The sequence below is a fragment of the Scyliorhinus canicula genome, chromosome 3, assembly GCF_902713615.1.
Source record: "Scyliorhinus canicula chromosome 3, sScyCan1.1, whole genome shotgun sequence".
NCBI classification, from domain to species: Eukaryota; Metazoa; Chordata; class Chondrichthyes; order Carcharhiniformes; family Scyliorhinidae; genus Scyliorhinus; species Scyliorhinus canicula.
In genome coordinates, this window is record NC_052148.1 from 75808441 (window position 1) to 75830378 (window position 21938).

Consider the following 21938-nt stretch of genomic DNA (forward strand, 5'->3'; position numbering starts at 1 on the left):
TGCAAGTTGATGATAGGTTACTTGGTGGAGGATGAGACAAACTTCGATTTGACTTCTTAAAAAATTTAAAGTACCCAAATTTCTTTTCCAATTTAGGGCCAATTCAGCGTGACCGATCAACCTACCCTGCACATCTTTGCGTTGTGGGGGTAAGACCCACACAGACATGGGGAGAATGTACAAACTCCACATGGACAGTGACCCAGGGCCGGCATCAAACCTGGGTCCTCAGCAGCTTTGACTTGACAAGTGGTGAACAATAATCTCAGATTACATCACAATGTTGAAGAACAAAGCACTTCTTTCTGTACCAATGTGATACTGTTAATTGGTGCTTTATATCCAATTTTCTGATCAAACGAGTTAGTTATCAGTACCTGTCCTATTGAATAATCCTCCAATGCAGTCACTTTTTCAGGTAGCATTTTGTTAGATGTGCTCCGGAGACCCAACCTTCCATAATCTCCACTCCCAAATGTGAAGAGTTTTCCATCAACTGTTACGACAGCTGAATGTTTAAATCCACAGGAGAGCTATTCAAAAAGAAGGAAGAACATATGTTGGGAAGAACATATTGGAAATATGTATTGAAATATTACAGAGGTTTCTAAAAGTTTAACCAGATTGATGGATCGTGGGGCTGGTATTGTATTATGTAGGATCAAACATATTTTGCAATTCCTCATACAATGAGCTTGGTTATCTCAGCCATGCTGTTCTGGGCCAGGTATTACCAATTCATGGTGGTGGTGGAAAGGGAAGCTCAAGGGAAATTATTCCAGGCCACTATTGTACAACCCTGGCATCAAAAGTAGGTCCGCACTTACCCTCTCAGCCACAGATGGTAATCTGAGTGTGCCTGGACAGAGAGGAAAAATCTAAAAACACTTTATCAAAAATATTACTTCCTTCTTTTGATTGTGTGGGTATACCTGCACAACATCTTCTCCCTGCAGTGCCTCAATTTGTCTAGGTCTGCGCTGTCTTTCACTGTTTCCATGTCCAAGTTTTCCATAATCACCATCTCCCCAACTAAAAACTTCCCCGCTCTCAGTTAGAGCCATAGAATGACCATCTGATCCACATGAAGTGGCTAATCGGGTCACAACATAACCTGGGAAAGAAACAAAATGATGTGAGGTATTGCAGAAACCAAGGTAGACAATGAGGAAACAAGATAAAACTGCTCTGAAACAATAAAATATATCTTCATAAATACATTTATGACACAAGTATAGATTCATAAATACATCGATGACACAATGTAAAAGTTTCTGTATATTAGATTAATGAAGTCAAAGCATTGGAATGTTTATTCAGAAACATGTAGAAACATAATATTGCCAGAATGACAGGAAATTGTGCCTCAGTGTGATCTACCTACAACTTCACCAGCTAACGAAAAACATTTTGAACTGTTTAAAGAGGACCTGTTTTTAAAACATACAAAACAGTCAGTCTAATGATGGCTACCACCAATCACCTGTTGCCTGACATCATAAAGTGACCACAATTCTGGAACATTCTCATATGGATTTCACTGCAGATTTGCTCTGACATATTGCATGGAATTTCTCACCTGGGGTGTTAAGGTCCACTTCAAAATGGAACTCTTGTAAGGAAGGCATGAAAAATGCTAATTATGGACTTTCATTAACGGTAATTCTGATAATGGGAACTGCTAGTGAGCCAGTGTCACACAACAGACATTGAAGGCCTCATGTGGAGGACAAAATAACACGTTTCCTGTTGGCTTCTACCATCCTGAAATGTGCCAAAGATTTCTGAGATGAAAGCTCAAAAAACATGATTACGTGTTCTACAACAAAGACCGTAAAATATGTTAACTGAATTCCATTTTGTGGAATATAGAGATAGGAGGTTTAAGAACTAATTTTACCAGCCTTGGTTCAAACATGGATGGATTTGTTTATTGTCACGTGTACCGAGGTACAGTGAAAGTATTTTTCTGCAAGCAGCTCAACAGATCATTCAGTACATGGGAAGAAAAGGGGAATTAAACAAAATTCAAGAAAATACATAATAGGGCAACACAAGATATACAATGTAACTACATAAGCATTGGCATTGGATGAAGCATACAGGATGTAGTGTTAATGAGGTCAGTCAATAAGAGGGTCATTTAGGAGTCTGGTGACAGTGGAGAAGAAGCTGTTTTTGAGTCTGTTCGTGCATGTTCTCAGACTTCTGTATCTCCTGCCTGTTGGAAGAAATTGGAAAAGTGAGTAAGCCGGGTGGGAGGGATCCTTGATTATGCTGCCCGTTTTCCCTAGGCAGCGGGAGGTGTAGATGGAGTCCATGGATGGGAGGCAGGTTTGTGTGATGGACTGGGCGGTATTCACAACTCTCTGAAGTTCCTTGCAGTCCTGGGCCGAGCAGCTGCCATACCAGGCTGTGATGCAGCTCAATAGGATGCTTTCTATAGTGCATCTGTAAAAGTTGGTAAGGGTTAATGTGGACATGCCGAATTTCCTTAGTTTCCTGAGGAAGTATAGGCGCTGTTGTGCTTTCTTGGTCATAGCGTCGACGTGAGTGGACCAGGACAGATTTTTGGTGATGTGCACCCCTAAGAATTTGAAACTGCTAACCATCTCCACCTCGGTCCCGTTGATGCTGACAGGGGTGAGTACAGTACTTTGCTTCCTGAAGTCGATGACCAGCTCTTTAGTTTTGCTGGCATTGAGAGAGAGATTGTTGTCGTTACAGCACTCCACTAGGTTCTCTATCTCCCTCCTGTAATCTGACTCCTCGTTATTCGAGATCCGGCCCACTATGGTCGTATCGTCAGCAAACTTGTAGATGGAGTTGGAACCAAGTTTTGCCACGCAGTCGTGTGTGTACAGGGAGTAGAGTAGGGGGCTAAGTACGCAGCCTTGCGGGGCACCGGTATTGAGGACTATTGTGGAGGAGGTGTTGGTGTTCATTCTTACTGATTGTGGTCTGTTGGTCAGAAAATCGAGGATCCAGTTACAGAGTGGAGCGCCAAGTCCTAGGTTTTGGTGCTTTGATATGAACAATTGACATTGACATGGACAAAAGTGCTGAACTTAAGCTCTTCACTGCTTCAAGTCGGACCTCACACAAAGGAAGATGGTTGTGCTTGTGGAGGCCAATCATCTCAGCCCCAGGACATTGCAGCAAAAGTGCCCTAGGTCAATCTTTAGCTACTTCATCACAACCTTTCCTTTGTCATTCGATCAGAAGTAGATGATAGCACAATATTCAACATCATTCGTGACTCAGGTACTGAAACAATGTCCATATGCAGCAAGTTCTGGACTACAATCAGGCTTGGGCTGATAATTGAAAACTAATCTTTATGCCACACAAGTACACACAACGACCATCTCCACAAGAGAGAATCATCTACTCTTGACATTCAATGGTATTACCATCATTGAATTACCTATCCACATCCTCAGGGTTACCATAAATTGAACCGGATCAGCCATATAAATACTTTGGCTAGAAGAGTAGGTCAGAGGCTGTAAATTCTGTAGCTACTATCTCTACCCAAAGCTTGTGCACCATGAACAAGTCAAAGGTCATGTGTGAGACAAAATACTCTCCATTTACCTGGATAAATGTGGCTCCAATGGCATTCATAGAATACACACAGTGCAGGAAGAGGCCATTTAGCCCATCGAGTCTGCACCGCCCCTCCGAAAGGGCACTCAATCCAGGTCCAAAGCCACACCAACCCCACCCATAACCCCATAACTAACTTGCACATCCCTAGACACTAAGGGGCAATTTAGCATGGTCAATCCACCGAATCCACACAGTTTTGGATTATGGGAGAAAACCGGAGGCCCGGAGGAAACTCGTACAGACATGGGGAGAATGTGCAAACTCCACACAGTCACTCAAGGCTGGAATTGAACCCGGGCCCTGGTACTGTGATGCAGCAGTGCTAACCACTGTGCCACCCCAAGACGCTTATCACCATCCAAGACAAAGTTTGACTCCTTCCATTCACTCCTTCCAGGCCCGTCTCTTATCTTCCCTCACAGCAAACACAAGTCCGTCGAAGAACTGCTTCATCTCCGAGTCCCCCTCTGGGGGTTCGGAGGTGTACAGCCCTCGGTAGAAGGTTGTGAGGCTTTGTTGATCTTTTCTGGCATAGCGACTAGCCTCACATATCTGCCTTTAACCTGAGCTATTTCCCTTGTGGCTGCCTGCTTTCTCAGCTGGTGAGCCAGCAGGCAGCTGTCATCGTCTCCATGTTCGTAACAGGTCCGTGTCTGGCAGAGCTGGTGCATGGTTTTCTCAGTGGAGAGCAGGTCAAAATCCATCTGTAGTTTTTTCCTCTCCGCCAGTAGTTCTACGGTCTGTATCGAGGAGTATCGTCGATCCACCTCCAGCATGGAGTCGACAAACTGTTGCCTAGCCGCCCTCTCCTTCCTATCTTTGTACACCTTGTATGCAATAATTCCCCCCCTTATCACAGCCTTCAGTGCCTCCCAGAACGTGGAGGGTGAGACCTCCCCATTCTGGTTACGTACCTGTCTCTGGCCTGTGATATCTGTTCTCAGAATTCCCCATCGGCCAGGAGGGTCGTGTCCAGCCTCCATGGGAGGAATTGTGTCCTGTCTCCAACCTCACATCCACGTCGTGTGGAGAGTGGACTAAGATAACGACTGCTGAGTACTTGGTTCCCACTACCCCTGGAAGCACCGCTTTCCCCATGACAAAGAAGTCAATCTTGATATATACCCTGTGTACCTGGGAGAAGGAGAACTCCTTTTCCCTTTGGAATGCAAACCTCTATGGGTCCACTGCCCCATCTGTTCCATGAAAGCGCTCACTTGCTTTGCTACGTTTGATCTTTTCCCTGATTTGGGGATTTATCTGTCCGCCTGTGGATCCTGTACACAGTTAAAGTCACCCCCCATGATGAACTGGTGTGAGTCTATGTTGAGATTTAAGGCATAATTTTCTTCATGAATTCCACGTCTTCTCAGTTGGAAGCGTACACATTTACAAGGATGACCGGTGCCCCTTCCAGGACACCACTTCCCCCGTGGTCCGTGACAGCATCGTCTTAGTCAGCCTAACCTATCTGAGCAAATGTACTCCACCACTTCACCAGATGCCGAGGCACAGAAAGTACCATTTATCTTGCAGGCTCAAATTGAAGCCCATCATTCTGAACCGTACTGAAGCCCATCAAATGGTACAAAAGGCAGGATCTCGTTCTGCTGCCATGGATGGATCGATTTGTTCATTGTCATGTGTACCGAGGTACAGTGAAAAGTATTTTTCTGCGAGCAGCTCAAACAGATCATTAAGTACATGAAAATAAAATTAAAATAAAATACATAATAGGGCAACACAAAGTACACAACGTAAAAACATAGACACCAGCATCAGGTGAAGCATACAGGAGTGTAGTATTAATCAGGTCAGTCCATAAGAGGGTTGTTTAGAAGTCTGGTAACAGTGAGGAAGAAGCTGTTTTTGAATCTGTCATTTTGAAACGTCTGCATTGTGGGCAAGACAACAGCACAACCAGCAGGAGGCACAAAGTGTTTTAGATGCAGCTGGATGGGACATTTCCAACGCTTCTGCTCGGTTAGAGTCTCCAACAAATGGCGTAAACTATGACACCACCACAAGATAGCGCCCATCTCACATTTCCTCAGTTCCAGCATTCTGAGAACTTTGTCAATTTAGAGGTCAGAGGGTTCCCAACACGGTTCAAACTCCACACAGGCGCAGGGGTATAGGTATTGGCTGACTACCTCACATGGTTCCACACAAGTCCTCTTCAGCTTTCTAATTTAAAACTGCAGGGATCGGGAAGAACAAATCTACATGTTGCAGGCACTTTCTCCAATGGCCTCGGCAGTGTTCTCATCCAGCTGCAAATGAAAGGTGATATAATACTTGTCTATTTCATTTCAAGAGCTCTCACAGAAACTGAACAAAGGCGTGCCACCATTGAGAAAGAGGCACTGACGGTCACATGGGCTGTCAAGCACTTTTCTCATTACCTGATAGAAACAGGCCACAAGCTCCTCATAGCACTCCTCAATTCCATAGAGATTGTTAAAATGCCTATTCATATTCAATGATTTCATCTCCAGTCCTTGCGGTACCAGAACAAAGCCATCTATGTCCCAGGCAAGTCACAAACCAATGCTGATGCTTACTCCAGAACCACAGGAGAAAATGTGAAAAAGGAGAATAAAAATATATTTTTTAAAAAAGTGATAAGATAACAGAAAACCCCTTGACTAAATAGGAGGTTTTATGTATAAAAAGAGGGGCATTTAGGCAGAACTGGTATCTCACTCTCCACTGCTGGAGTGGATCCAGATATTAGAAATTAAACTGTGTAGACTTACTCTCAGTAATTTTAGATCCTAGACACTCATTTAGGAAGTCTTAAATGACAAGGATCCACGACCGACAGAGGTAAGGATTTAGTTATGAGTGACGTATCTGAACTTTTTCCACGAGAAAGTGACTGAAATCTTGTTTGGCTGTTTGAGACACAGAAAGGCATCCTCGCCGAGTGAGAGTTATCTGGGTCTTAGGAGAGAAACAGATTTCCCTCTTTTGGTGGCTTGACCTAATCATAGGTTTGTAAGATAGTGTTTTCGGATCTGGTGTACCTAAACCTGTCACATCAGGAAATGTGGACCAAAGACCCTGAAAACACTCCAGATCCTCCAACGGGTATTGGCCCACCCCAGACTTCTAACCCAGTGGAACATTTACCAGGACACATTTGGGAAGAGGGGTGAAGACTGCTTAGAGACTCAATTTATATTTGAGGGATTCTGGTGATGGGATGGGAAGTCAGTATTGTAAATAGTACAAAAATAAATGTCATGTAAGTAGTTAAAGATATAGTTTCATACTGTTGTTAGAAAGAAGATAGTATACCTGGGGGGAGGTATAGTATAAAGGATTAACAGCTAATCTATGGAGCACATGATGATCTGGCACTGATGTCAAGCAGTCATGTGCTAGGCACTGTGGGCAGCCCTGAAGGGAGATATGCCTTCCCTGTAACTCATTATGTACACAGTATGAATAAACTTGGTTTGAATTTAATATCCTGATATGCCTAAAGCCCTTCCTTGCTGAAATCCTAATTTAGCACATTCTATGACACGCAGCTCTCTCTAGGGAACCAACAATGATTCCTGGTGACAACAGCCACTGCTCCAGCTGGTGCTGTTGGAACTGGAGTGCTGCTGGTCTCGGATTGGCTAGCAGCCTGCTGGGCTGGATTTCCATCCTGCTGGGGATTTAATACAACTGGAGGTCTGACCTTGTCCAGGTAAATGCCAGATTGCCTGGTAATTGCATCAGGGATCCCCAAAAAAGTGATGCAAGGTCCCTTACTGGTTCTCCAACCAGTAGGTAAGATCCCAAATACCAGTACAAATTCCACCCAATATTTTCCCTGCATACATAAAGATAGCTTCCCAATAGTGCATTTCACTTTAATGTTTAGTCATGCTTCCTTTGTAAATTATGTCATCCAATAAAATAAGAAATTGGCCTCTATGAACACTTTTTATGAACCAGATTGCAGTAAACAATAGATAATTATCAAGTTTTACAGTTAGCTTCTGACATTTCTTTCTCTTTTGAAAGAAACGGAAAAAAAAAATCACCATCTGTAAATATACATAACAACCAATAATTGAATATCGATGTCAGGTCTTTAACAAACATGATTTATTAAAGGTGGCATGCTTGTTTTATTGGCCTAAAGATGCTGAGTGAGAACATTCTATAAATTACACACATGATTACTGATGATTCAATACAGTCTACACTAAATTAAATATTAAACACAGCTTCCAAAATAGCACAGTGTAGGGTTTAGGTTACATTTCAGTTAACTAAATATTAATCTCTTCATTGTTGTTTTGCATGCAATGCATTTCAGGCATTTACAGAAAACCAATTTTCAGCATTTAGTTATATGCAGCAGTGGAAGTTAATGGAGTTTTTAGGCCAAAAAATGTTAACAGAATGGGGTTACAACTTTGCATGAACTTACCCTGCAATGCTGCAATGACAGTAGGGGCGTGGAGGTCATCAGAGTTTCCCTGACCCAAGCGTCCATAGCTACCTTCACCAAAAGCTACAACTGTCCCATTTGCCTGCACAAGGAAGGTACAGTTCTGTCCACAAACCACCTAGCCACAACAAGAAGTCAAGATTTATATAATTATTTTATTATACATATCACTAGTTACATTTAAAAATGGTAGATATTTAAAATTATGAAGTAGTTCTCTGTAGCTGTGATCAAGCCTTTAATCAGCTCCAATAGTATTGTTTACCTGACATCAATATATGAAACAAGACTGCAAAGGAACAGCTGCTCTATTGAGCCAAGTCTTGGATGAATCTTAAATTCTTTCAAACAATTGCCTTTGCTACATTCTTCAATTCTATTGGTTGATGCAGAGAAAATGATCTTGGTTGTGACTGCCATTTAGTGTGCAGTTTGTGGTCTGTTTTGACCGCAGTTTGGCTGTTCATTCATGTTTACCTCATACGCTAATATCCAGAAATACTATAAGGTAGATAGTATGAATTCCTGTATAATAAAATTTCTTCTGTGTGTTCGAAACTGCGGAATCTTCTGGCTTTATTCCCCAAGCAACTGGGATTTCAAATTTTGTCTATTTTGAACAAAATCTGGCCCCTAACACCACAAATTCTTGAGTATGGATCATATAGGGGCTGGTTTAGCTCACAGGGCTAATCGCTGGCTTTTAAAGCAGACCAAGCAGGCCAGCAGCACGGTTCGATTCCTGTACCAGCCTCCCCGGACAGGCGCCGGAATGTGACGACTAGGGGCTTTTCACAGTAACTTCATTGAAGCCTACTTGTGACAATAAGCGATTTTCATTTTTCATTTTCATATAACATTAAGGACATAATCAGTAATTTCAAACACTGAATTTCACTTGCAGCTTCCAAGTCTAATCTTACTTACCTGCAACTTTCACAGGCCATTTCAGTACTTGTCCAATTCAATTTTAAATGATGCTGCAGTCTCAGTACTATGTCTAATAGTGGTAAAGCATTACGTGTTCTCATAAACCTCTGCATAGAATATTTTTCCAACTTCCCCCCTTCATTCTTCTGGTGAAATTCCTTAGTCTATCCTCCCTACAACTCGCACAGAAAGAACATAGATCATGCAGAGTTGTAGAGCTGGAGGAGAGTAATGTGGTAGGGAGATAGAGGAATATATAATGATTATAGCTTTTCATATTCCAAATTAAAGGTACATTCATCAATATAAATAAGATAGATCTTTGGAAGTACTGTTATTGGGCAAATTGAATGCCACATTTTGCCTTGAATATTGAGCTGCGACAAAGTTGAATGCAGAAGAAAGCAATTTGTTTGAAGATTAGTTCCACTGGGTGGAAACCAAAGAACAGATGTTAAAAAGTCATGTAAATTCTACAATTAAATAACAAAAGAAAAAGCATATTTAAACATTCTCACACATACATGCACAAGTTTTGCAGAATTTTCTGAGCTTTTGCAAACAAATCTATGATTTGACTAAAATGCTCATAAACCAATTCCAATGCAATATTATAGGGTCGGATTTACAATCACTGCAGAAGGTAATGCAAGAGAAGGTAGTTGTTGAAATCTGCCCGCTGGGTCAGCATGTTGGTTTTCTGACAGAAGACTGGCATGCTCAGGTTTTAGATCAGAAGATGGAAGATGAAACCTGCTCAACGTTGTCAATTAACCACTGTCTGTTTGGGACTGAGACCTCATTCAGTATATTTTCATTAAATGTATATAGATATGCTCATCGCTATTTCCAAATTTCAAAAACTGAACAAAGACCTTTATAATCCCTGAAACTGTCTGTCTGTGACCCCTGAACAAAAGAAGCCACTTGGCAGTTTTAGGAAAACTCATACCTCGTTATCTCGGAGGTGCCATTAATGACCCACTGTAGACTGAGTACAGCCCAGTTCCAAAGAGTGCTACATCAAAGGCCTTTTGTATTCAATATTTGCCAGCAGAGAAGGAATGTTTACTAAGCCAATGGCCTCAAACACTTTCCCATTAACCCATAATGATATTTCTGAAGACCAAGCTGAATTCAGACGATGTTCTTTGTTGAAGACCTTGCGGTGAGGCAATGCCATATGACCTAAGCCTCTGGCCTGTTGAACAAGTTAATAATGCCTTGCTGAGCTGCATAGCTCAGCCTGCTGTTTGAGATATAGCAGTACACACCAAAGGAGTTCTGACCGAGGTCCTAATGGACTTTACCCTAGCATCTTAGAAGAGGTGGGTAATGAAGCAGTAGATGATTTGGGTAGAGATGAAGAGTTTTGTTTTGTTTCAGTGTTGTCTGATTTTGGAACACTCTACCCCAGAGGTGGTGGAGGCGGGGTCATTGAATATTTTTAAGACAGACGTAGATAGATTCTTGTCAGGCGAGGGAATCAAAGGTTATTGGGAGTAGATGGGAATGTGGAATTAGAAACACAAACAGATCAGCCATGTTCTTAGTAAATGGTGAAGCAGGTTTGAGGAGCCGACTGGCCTCCGTCTGCTCCTATTTTGTATGTTCATATGTTGGACACCTGTCCCCATCTACTCTGTTTCTGCTGGTAGTCTGTACCATTGCCTAGAAGGTGGGCGGCACGGCAGCACAGCAGTTAGTACTGTTGTTTCACAGTGCCAGGGACCCGGGTTTGATTCCCGGCTTGGGTCACTATCTGTGCGGGGTCTGCACGTTCTCCTCATGTGTCTGTGTGGGTTTCCTTCTGGTGCTTCGGTTTCCCCCCACATGTCCAGAAGTGCTTGTCAGGTGAATTGGACATTCTGAATTCTCCCTGAAGTCTACCCGAACATGCGCCATAGTGTGGCAACGAGGGGGTTTTCACAGTAACTTCATTGCAGTGTTAATGTAAGCCTACTTGGGACACTAATAAAGATATGATTATTATTAAGAGGGATTCATCTCTGCATTCCCATCTCATCATATAAAGTCAACACCACTGGAAAAATGAATTATCCAGCATTAGTTTTCAACCTATTGAACTCTTAGAAGGAATACAGTATTGGATTTTGATTCTGGCCTCTGGAACCACGTGTAAGACTATTTATTTGTTCTGTAAATCTTTTCTTTCTCTGTGCCTCTCGTTACTATCTGAAAACGAGGGGGGTGTTGCAAATCCTCTTTTCTCGTGTTGAGTATGTGTAAATAAACTAACCCATAGAGATCATCCTATCTTGGGTTTGCTGTGGGGTTATTGATCGAGTGGTTGAGAAATATACCATCACTTATAAAGAGGGAAACAAATCAAACCAGCTTTCGGTTGAGGGTTATGGGGGACAGACAAGAAATTTCCATTAAGATTGATGAGATTATCTCAATGGCAGAGCAGGTTAAATGGGCCAAATGGCCTATTCCTGCTCTTAATTCTTACGATCATTGGTGTCAGTACAGAGACAAATGAAGCTGCCAGTATGGAAACCTGCAAGATGGCCCTCATAATGACAGCAGCAACATGGTAAAATTAGCAGCAGCAAGCGAGGACATGGTGCTGACCAAGATAAAGGCAGAAAATCATGGTTCAACCCTGCCAATGTGGTGGCAGCCTATAGACAATGTTACCAATAGGAACCTGAGGTACTGATAACTCAGCAGAATTAGTGTGTAGCACAGAGACTTTTGCAGAGGTAGAATAGGTGTATATTGAAAATTAAATTAATGCCTTAGCTTGAGTTGTATTTTCACTGCATGGATATCTAAACGTTTGCAGATAATACCAAATTAGGTGGGAGGGTGAATTGTGACGAGGATGCAGGGATCCTACAACAAGATCTGAACAGGTTGGGCGAGTGGGCAAACCAATGGCAGATGCAGTATAATTTGGATAAGTGTGAGCTTATTCATTTTGGAAGCAAAAGCAAGAAGGCAGATTACTACCTGAATGGTTGTAAATTGGGAGAGGGGAGTGTGCAGCGGGACCTGGGTGTCCTTGTGCACCAATCGCTGAAGGTAAGCATGCAGGTGCAGCAGGCGGTAAAGAAGGCTAATGGTATGTTGGCCTTCATTGCAAGAGGTTTCGAGTATAGAAGCAGGGATGTGTTGCTGCAATTGTACAGTGCCTTGGTGAGGCCACATTTGGAGTATTGTGTGCAGTTTTGGTCTCCTTCTCTGAGGAAGGATGTTTTTGCTCTCGAGGGAGTGCAGCGAAGGTTTTCCAGACTGATTCCAGGGATGGCGGGGCTGTCATATGAGGATATGAGGAGAGATTGACTAGGTTGGGACTATTCTCGCTGGAGTTCAGAAGAATGAGGGGGGATCTCACAGAGACTTATAAAATTCTAACAGGTCTGGACAGGGTTGATGCAGGGAAGATGTTACCAATGATAGGTGTGTCCAGAACCAGGGGTCACAGCCTGATGATTCAGGATAAACCATTTTGGACAGAGATGAGGAGACACTTCTTCACACAAAGAGTGGTGAGCCTGTGGAATTCGTTACCATAGGAAGTAGTTGATGCTAAAACTTTGAATATATTCAAGAGGTGGCTGGACTTGGGGAGAAGGGGATCTAAGACTATGGGGAGAAAGCAGGATTAGGCTATTGAGTTGGATGATCAGCCATGACCGTGATGAATGGTGCAGCAGGCTTGAAAGACCAAAAGGCCTCTTCCTATTCCTATCATCTATGTATCTGTGTATCTTTCTGGAGGGATGCCTGCTGTCCTTGTCTGCTCTGGGTCTATGTGTGACTCCAGTCTCCACTTAACATGGTGTTGGTTGGCTGACGGAATCTCCACAGAGGCTTGGTGAGCCACTCAATTTGTATCAAACCTATCAACAGCGTTTCCAGAAGGCGGCCCGCATCACCTTCTCAGGGCAGCTGGAGATGAAGCAAGAAATGCCAGCGACACGACAGACTGAAGATGAAACAAAATTAGTGAAATTTAAATGAATGAGTCGATCTGGTTCACCTGCAGTGTTGGATCTGACTCTCTAGCCTCCATGTTGATGTGTTGTTTTCTTTTAGGAGCTTATTAACTGAATGTATCCCAAAAATAATTACTTGCTGGTTAGGGCTTTTATTTGTATTGGAACATCGCCTCGCTCTTTTAAAGTACCCAATTCATTTTTTTTCCCCAATTAAGGAGCAATTTAGCATCACCAATCCACCTACTGTGCAGATCTTTGTGGGGGTGATACCCGCGCAGACATGAAATGAAATGAAATGAAAAATGAAATGAAATGAAAATCGCTTATTGTCATGAGTAGGCTTCAAATGAAGTTACTGTGAAAAGCCCCTAGTCGCCACATTCCGGCACCTATTCGGGGAGGCTGTTACGGGAATCAAACCGTGCTGCTGGCCTGCTTGGTCTGCTTTCAAAGCCAGCGATTTAGCCCTGTGCTAAACAGCCCCTATGACATGGGGAGAATGTGCAAACTCCATGCAGACGGGATCGAATCCGGATCTTTGGCGCCATGAGGCAGCAGTGCTAACTACTGTGCCACGGTGCTGCCCCTGCTTTATATTATAATTTGATGGCGAGCCTGTTGTAAACTAGGGCAGGAAAATGAGAGGACAGAGTTCATTAACAATTAAAAATGTGTGGTGTTTCTGCATTTCTTTGGGTTCCTGTCTTCACTTCTGCCTCAGCTTTTTTTCTGAAACCCTCATTCACGCGTCCATGTTCAATTTCCTCCAAGGATGTGGAGATCCTTGAGAGCGCAGAGGAAATTTACCGGAATGGTTCTGAATAATAATAATAATAATAATCACTTATTGTCACAGTAAGGCTTCAATGAAGTTACTGTGAAAAGCCCCTAGTTGCCACATTCCTGCGCTTGTTCGGGGAAGCCGGTACGGGAATTGAACCCACGCTGCTGGCATTGTTCTGCGTTACAAGCCAGCTGTTTAGCCCACTAAACTGGTACCAACGATGTAGGTAGGAAAAAGGGTGTGGAGGTAATAAACAAGTTTAGGGAGTTAGGCTGGAAGTTAAAGGCCAGGACAGACAGAGTTGTCATCTCTGGTTTGTTGCCGGTGCCACGTGATAGCGAGGCTAGGAATAGGGAGAGAGTGCAGTTGAACACGTGGCTGCAGGAATGGTGTAGGAGGGAGGGCTTCAGGTATTTGGATAATTGGAGCGCATTCTGGGGAAGGTGGGACCTGTACAAGCAGGACGGGTTGCATCTGAACCAGAGGGGCACCAATATCCTGGGAGGGAGGTTTTCTAGTACTCTTCGGGAGGGTTTAAACTAATTTGGCAGGGGAATGGGAACCGGATCTGTAGTCCAGCAACTAAGGTAGACGATAGTCAGGACGCCAAAGCACGTAGTGATGCAGTGGGGAAGGTAACAATGACAAAGGAGAGTACTTGCGGGCAAGGAGATGGGTTGAAGTGTGTATACTTTAATGCAAGAAGCATCAGGAATAAGGTGGGTGAACTTAAGGCATGGATCTGTACTTGGGACTACGATGTGGTGGCCATCACGGAAACTTGGATAGAAGAGGGGCAGAAATGGTTGTGGAGGTCCCTGGTTATAGATGTTTCAACAAGATTAGGGAGGATGGTAAAAGAGGTGGGGGGTGGCATTGTTAATTAGAGATAGTATAACAGCTGCAGAAAGGCAGTTCGAGGGGGATCTGCCTACTGAGGTAATATGGGTTGAAGTTAGAAATAGGAAAGGAGCAGTCACCTTATTGGGAGTTTTCTATAGGCCCCCCAATAGCAGCAGAGATGTGGAGGAAACAGATTTTGGAAAGGTGCAGAAGTCACAGGGTAGTAGTCATGGGCGACTTCAACTTCCCAAACATTGAGTGGAAACTCTTTAGATCAAATAGTTTGGATGGGGTAGTGTTTGTGCAGTGTGTCCAGGAAGCTTTTCTAACACAGTATGTAGATTGTCCGACCAGAGGGGAGGCCATATTGGATTTAGTACTTGGTAATGAACCAGGGCAGGTGATAGATTTGTTAGTGGGGGAGCATTTTGGAGGTAGTGACCACAATTCTGTGACTTTCACTTTAGTAATGGAGAGGGATAGGTGCGAGCAACAGGGCAAGGTTTATAATTGGGGGAAGGGTAAATACAATGCTGTCAGACAAGAATTGAAGTGCAGAAGTTGGGAACATAGGCTGTCAGGGAAGGACACAAGTGAAATGTGGAACTTGTTCAAGGAACAGGTACTGCGTGTCTTTGATATGTATGTCCCTGTCAGGCAGGGAAGAGATGGTCGAGTGAGGGAACCATGGTTGACAAGAGAGGTTGAATGTCTTGTTAAGAGGAAGAAGGAGACTTATGTAAGGCTGAAGAAACAAGGTTCAGACAGGGCGCTGGAGGGATACAAGATAGCCAGGAGGGAACTGAAGAAAGGGATTAGGAGAACTAAGAGAGGGCATGAAAAATCTTTGGCGGGTAGGATCAAGGAAAACCCCAAGGCCTTTTACACATATGTGAGAAATATGAGAATGACTAGAGCGAGGGTAGGTCCGATTAAGGACAGTAGCGGGAGATTGTGTATTGAGTCTGAAGAGATAGGAGAGGTCTTGAACAAGTATTTTTCTTCAGTATTTACAAACGAGAGGGGCCATATTGTTGGAGAGGACAGCGTGAAGCAGACTGATAAGTTTGAGGAGAAACTTGTCAGGAAGGAAGATGTGTTGCGCGTTTTGAAAAACTTGAGGATAGACAAGTCCCCCGGGCCTGACGGGATATATCCAAGGATTCTATGGGAAGCAAGAAATGAAATTGCAGAGCCGTTGGCAATGATCTTTTCGTCCTCGCTGTCAACAGGGGTGGTACCAGAGGATTGGAGAGTGGCGAATGTCGTGCCCCTGTTCAAAAAAGGGAATAGGGATAACCCTGGGAATTACAGGCCAGTTAGTCTTACTTCGGTGGTAGGCAAAGTAATGGAAAGGGTACTGAGGGATAGGATTTCTGAGCATCTGGAAAGGCATTGCTTGATTCGGGATAGTCAGCACGGATTTGTGAGGGGTAGGTCTTGCCTTACAAGTCTTATTGAATTCTTTGAGGAGGTGACCAAGCATGTGGATGAAGGTAAAGCAGTGGATGTAGTGTACATGGATTTTAGTAAGGCATTTGATAAGGTTCCCCATGGTAGGCTTATGCAGAAAGTAAGGAGGCATGGGATAGTGGGAAATTTGGCCAGTTGGATAACAAACTGGCTAACCGATAGAAGACAGAGAGTGGTGGTGGATGGTAAATATTCAGCCTGGAGCCCAGTTATCAGTGGCGTACCGCAGGGATCAGTTCTGGGTCCTCTGCTGTTTGTGATTTTCATTAACGACTTGGATGAGGGAGTTGAAGGGTGGGTCAGTAAATTTGCAGATGATACGAAGATTGGTGGAGTTGTGGATAGTGAGGAGGGCTGTTGTCGGCTTCAAAGAGACATAGATAGAATGCAGAGCTGGGCTGAGAAGTGGCAGATGGAGTTTAACCCTGACAAGTGTGAAGTTGTCCATTTTGGAAGGACAAATCTGAATGCGGAATACAGGGTTAATGGTAGGGTTCTTGGCAATGTGGAGGAGCAGAGAGATCTTGGGGTCTATGTTCATAGTTCTTTGAAAGTTGCCACTCAAGTGGATAGAGCTGTGAAGAAGGCCTATGGTGTGCTAGCGTTCATTAGCAGAGGGATTGAATTTAAGAGCCGTGAGGTGATGATGCAGCTGTACAAAACCTTGGTCAGGCCACATTTGGAGTACTGTGTGCAGTTCTGGTCACCTCATTTTAGGAAGGATGTGGAAGCTTTGGAAAAGGTGCAAAGGAGATTTACCAGGATGTTGCCTGGAATGGAGAGTAGGTCATACGAGGAAAGGTTGAGGGTGCTAGGCCTTTTCTCATTAGAACGGAGAAGGATGAGAGGCGACTTGATAGAGGTTTATAAGATGATCAAGGGAATAGATAGAGTAGACAGTCAGAGACTTTTTCCCCGGGTGGAACACACCATTACAAGGGGACATAAATTTAAGATAAATGGTGGAAGATATAGAGGGGATGTCAGAGGTAGGTTCTTTACCCAGAGAGTAGTGGGGGCATGGAATGCACTGCCTGTGGTAGTAGTTGAGTCGGAAAAGTTAGGGACCTTCAAGCGGCTATTGGATAGGTACTTGGATTAGGGTAGAATAATGGAGTGTAGGTTAACTTCTTAAGGGCAGCACGGTAGCATTGTGGATAGCACAATTGCTTCACAGCTCCAGGGTCCCAAGTTCGATTTCGACTTGGGTCACTGTCTGTGTGGAGTCTGCACATCCTCCCCGTGACTGCGTGGGTTTCCTCCGGGTACTCCGGTTTCCTCCCACAGTCCAAAGATGTGCAGGTTGGGTGGATTGGCCATGAAAAATTATCCAAAATTCTATGATTAACCTAGGACAAAAGTTCGGCGCAACATCGTGGGCCGAAGGGCCTGTTCTGTGCTGTATTTCTCTATCTCTCTATCTATCTCACTGTGCTAAACCCGGCCCAGCACGGTGAGGGATTTTAATTACAAGGTTAGATTGGAGAAGTTAGGGAAGCATGGTGTTTAGCACTGCTGCCTCACAGCGCCAAAGACCCAGATTCAATTCCAGCCTTGGGTACGGACTGTGTGGAGTTTGCACGAGTTCTCCCCATGTCTGTGGGGATTCCTCCAGGTGCACCAGTTTCCTCCCACAGTCCAAAGATGTGTAGGATATGCCATGCTAAATTGTCATTTAGTATCCAAAGATATTTAAGTAGTGGCGTTATGGGGATAAGGCGGGAGATTGGGGCTATTTAGAGTATTCCTTCAGAGGGTCAGTGCAGACTCAATGGGCCAAATGGCCTCATTCTGCACTGTAGGAATTCTATGGTTCTAAGCTGGGGCTGCTAATTTGGATAAAGGAGATTGAGGTGAGATGTGATAGAGATGTACAAGATTATGAAAGGTTTGGATAAGGTGCACAAAGTAAGGCTTTTCCCATTGGTTGGTACATGGACTAGAAGATTGTGGGAGCTCATGCTCTGCACACAATACACTCCCAACAATGGAAGAGCACTTGATGAAATGCTTTCAATCCCGCTGGTGGAGGAGTAAGGAAGGAGGAGCAGGAAGACTACAGCTTTTGAACTAGCCACAGATATATGGGAACACCACCACCTGAAAGACGCCCTCCAAATCACAGACCATGTTGACTTGGAAATAATATTGGCATTCCTTCACTGTTACTGCATCAAAATACAGAAACTCCCTCCCAACAGCATTATGGGTGTACCTACAGGGGTTCAAGAAGGCAGCTTACCACCACCCTCTCAAGGGCAATAAAAATGCCAGCTTAGTCTGAGGCCCACATCCTGTAAAATAATTTTTAAAACATCACTGTCTTGCTATGTCAACTCTCACTACCCATTCTCTGGTGTATCACCAGCATTACATGAATCTCTCACCATTAAACATTATATACACCTGATCCAAGTGACTTCACTGACCCAGAGGTCACCCTTATGCGGTACTCTCCCTGTTGCAGATGGCAAGATGGAGGCAGGCTGCTTGATCAAGCCTGTTTGTGCTGGAAATGCCTTTGGTAGACCTCAGGGCCATGATAGGGATGTTGAGGTGGTAGGAGCACCTCCAAAAGCTACTGCACCACAACATCACAGGAGCAGCCTCTATTCCAAGGGTTAACTCTTCAGATGCTTTACCCATTGGAAAGGCCATGGAGGCCTTTTGCACCACTTCAGCTCTTTCATGGATTCCTGAAGGTGATAACCAGTCAGGGTGCTGCTGGCATCTGCTTCATGCATCTCTGTGCTATTTGTGTCACTGTCTGGTTGATGCTTCTGAGTGTGCTATGTACTCGCGACATGTCACTGGGCTGTTCAAGCATCTACAGAGTGATGCTGAACCTGGCTCTCCATGAGGTAAGCTCAACCATGGAGAGGTTGGCAAATGTGTTCCATGCATTGAGTCATTGTGAGGTACATTACATGAATAGATAGCTGATTGAAGGAGGAGCATCTTTTTTTTTTTAAGAACAGTACAGCACAGAACAGGCCCTTCGGTCCTCGATGTTGTGCCGAGCAATGATCACCCTACTCAAGCCCACGTATCCACCCTATACCAGTAACCCAACAACCCCCATTAACCTTATTTTTTAGGACACTAAGGGCAATTTAGCCTGGCCAATCCACCTAACCCGCACATCTTTGGACTGTGGGAGGAAACCGGAGCACTCGGAGGAAACCCACGCACACACGGGGAGGACGGGCAGACTCCGCACAGACAGTGACCCAGCCGGGAATCGAACCTGGGACCCTGGAACTGTGAAGCATTTATGCTAACCACCATGCTACCGTGCTGCCCCAATCTATTTACATCACCTAAACATGTTGAGATGGTTTCACTCTGTCTGCAGTACACTCCCATTTTGTCCATCCCCTGCAGATGGACGCATGGACTACTTGAAGCGCATGTTCCTTCAAATGTACGAGCTGTGCCTGGCCACATACTAGGTGCGCCCATTCATCTTGCTAGCATTCATCTTCTCTCTTACCTGCAAGGTGAAAAGCCCACCCTCTCCATTTGCAGCCTTTCATTCGCTGACAAAATTACGGTCTGCACTCCACAGCTTCCTGACCAGCAACACTAGGGTTCTGACCATGCCAATGTGTCAGTGAGGCTCCACAGCACATCCCTCAACCATGGTGAATGCTTATATGCACTCAGGGTGTCCCTTTCCCTGGAACCCTGATGACTGCTGACCAGGAGGCATACCATCTGTGTCTCTCTCATCACTCATCAACCCAGACTTGTCAGGTTGCTGAAGTGCTTTTGACACTGTACCCAAGTCCTCCTCATCATTCCTCTGCTATTGACCTAATTGGCAACCTTGAGTCATGCCCTCATATTCTGTTATGGGACTTGCTGCGACCACTGGCAGGAAGGGACTGCTTAAAGGAAACCAGAAGGGCATATTTCCAACACAGATTACGTGTTTGCGAACATGCAAAATAGCAGATGTAGGCATTCGGCACCTTGAGCCTACTCCACCATAAGATCTGTTTGTGTTTCGAATTCCACATCTCCACCTACCCCGATAACTTTTGATGTTTGTTATATTTGAATTTGCAGCTCCATGTAAAAATTTCCTTAAACACCTTAATGGGCTCCATCCTGTGTTCAATTCACCTTTAAAATAGAGTAGTCAAATGAACTCCCTTTTCTCGACGGACTAGTTGAGAAATCTGCCAATGGATTCTTTACTATTATCTACTACAAACTTACCTTCACAGGTCAATATACACGTTGAAATTCCTACAGTTCCACAGGCTATAAGATTGGCCTGATCGGCAACCTCATATAAAGGGCTGAGCAATTTGCTCATCGTGCAAGCTTGATGCTAAAATAGTATGCATCAAAGCTGTCCTGTGAGGCAATGGCTACCCTGATCAGATCAGTGTTTTCTGTATAGCACATAATATCATGAATGGGCCTAAGGCCACCACCTTAGGTCCTGAAAGGTGCCCAGTCTGTCACAAGTCATCCTGTAAGGGCAAGGGAGTCTCAAAAAAAGTGAAGCAAGCCATTTCATGCTGCTACTATGCAGTAGTATTCTCCACTAACAGGATGCTGTTGTCAAGTCAAAAATGTTTTGCCTACCACACAAATGTGCAATGTGGCATATGAATTTCAGTGCTGGTGTGATGCCAGTATGCAAGCTGTATGTTCCAACGATTGGTGGATCATATCAAAAAGCACGTCTCTTCGGCTGTTTGCAAGGGCAAAATACTGACCATACTCAAACAATCCTTGTAAAACACAGAACATATGGCGGGAATCTCTGTTTCTGAGAATAAGTGTTGACGCCAGTGGAGAATTCGTGGAGACCAACGACAACAAAACCAACGCTATCTTGGACTGATTCTGCTACTGTTGATGGGGTTGTCACCAGTGCCATATGGAACACAATCGATTCCAAAGAGAAATGACTCCAATTTGCCAGTTTTGCGATTGACACTCAGGAGGCTGATAAGCTTCAGCTGCATATACACACTGCACTCCCCACACACACTATCGCAGCATCATACTGGAGGGCCCATCCAGAGCAGTCCTGGCACCTGAACCAGGCCACCTTCTGGTGGCCGACGTACTTCTCAATCCCAGACCTGGTCGCTGTATCGCCTTCGTTGTATTGGGTCTTGCTGTTGGTCTGTGGCCTCCAGATAGGTGTCATCAGCCACGACCGCAGTGGATAACCCGTCACCCAGGGGTCAAACCCCCGGCCGGGGGACGTCTTGAACATTTCAGGAATTGTCGAGTGTACCAGATGAAGGCGCCGTGCACACTGCCCGGGTATCGGGTGCAGACGTGTATGATGTGTAGCTGATGGTCACATATCAGCTGCAGGTTCATCAAATGGAAGCCCTTTCAGTTTGTGTAGAGCGATCTGTTGTCTGCAGGTGCTGGTGGGGGGACATGAATCCCGTTATTCACCCCCTGTACCCAGGGCATCCCATTGATGGCAGTGAACCCCGTTGCCTGGGCAATCTGATGGGCTCGGTCCACATTGAGTTGCCTGGGCACATAGGACCACGGATGCACCTGTGCTCCGAGATCTGTGAGATCCCGGACAGGTCGCCACGGTGCCTGGAAGGACCCTGTCACGTAAATGTTCAGGGTGACCATCACCTTGACACCACCGGGAACAGGTGTCCTCCCCCATAGCCCCGCGGTGCCAAGTGCACCATGATCTAGCACATATGGCACACTGTCTCCCTGCTCAGCCAGAGTCTTCGATGGCATGCACAATCTGGCAGGTCCTCGAATGACAGGTGCTGCCGGTACACACGAGGCATCAGGCAGCGCCTCCTTGGCACCTCTTGCTCCTTAGCCTGTTGGGCAGCCGGCTCTCCATCCTGGGTAGCTGCTT

At 44.6% G+C, this 21938-nt stretch overlaps 1 protein-coding gene across 3 annotated transcripts in view; it reads right to left on the bottom strand.

The window, feature by feature from the left end:
* Nucleotides 1-21938, bottom strand: part of LOC119962749 (probable E3 ubiquitin-protein ligase HERC1) — a 594360-nt gene that overhangs the window by 90072 nt on the left and 482350 nt on the right. For all 3 annotated transcript variants that reach the window (XM_038790765.1, XM_038790766.1, XM_038790764.1), the window contains exons 65-67: nucleotides 8048-8186; nucleotides 933-1114; nucleotides 378-533 (exon numbers count right to left, since the gene is read on the bottom strand). In XM_038790765.1, the coding sequence (XP_038646693.1) occupies nucleotides 378-533; nucleotides 933-1114; nucleotides 8048-8186 (477 nt within the window). The remainder of the gene's footprint in view (nucleotides 1-377; nucleotides 534-932; nucleotides 1115-8047; nucleotides 8187-21938) is intronic.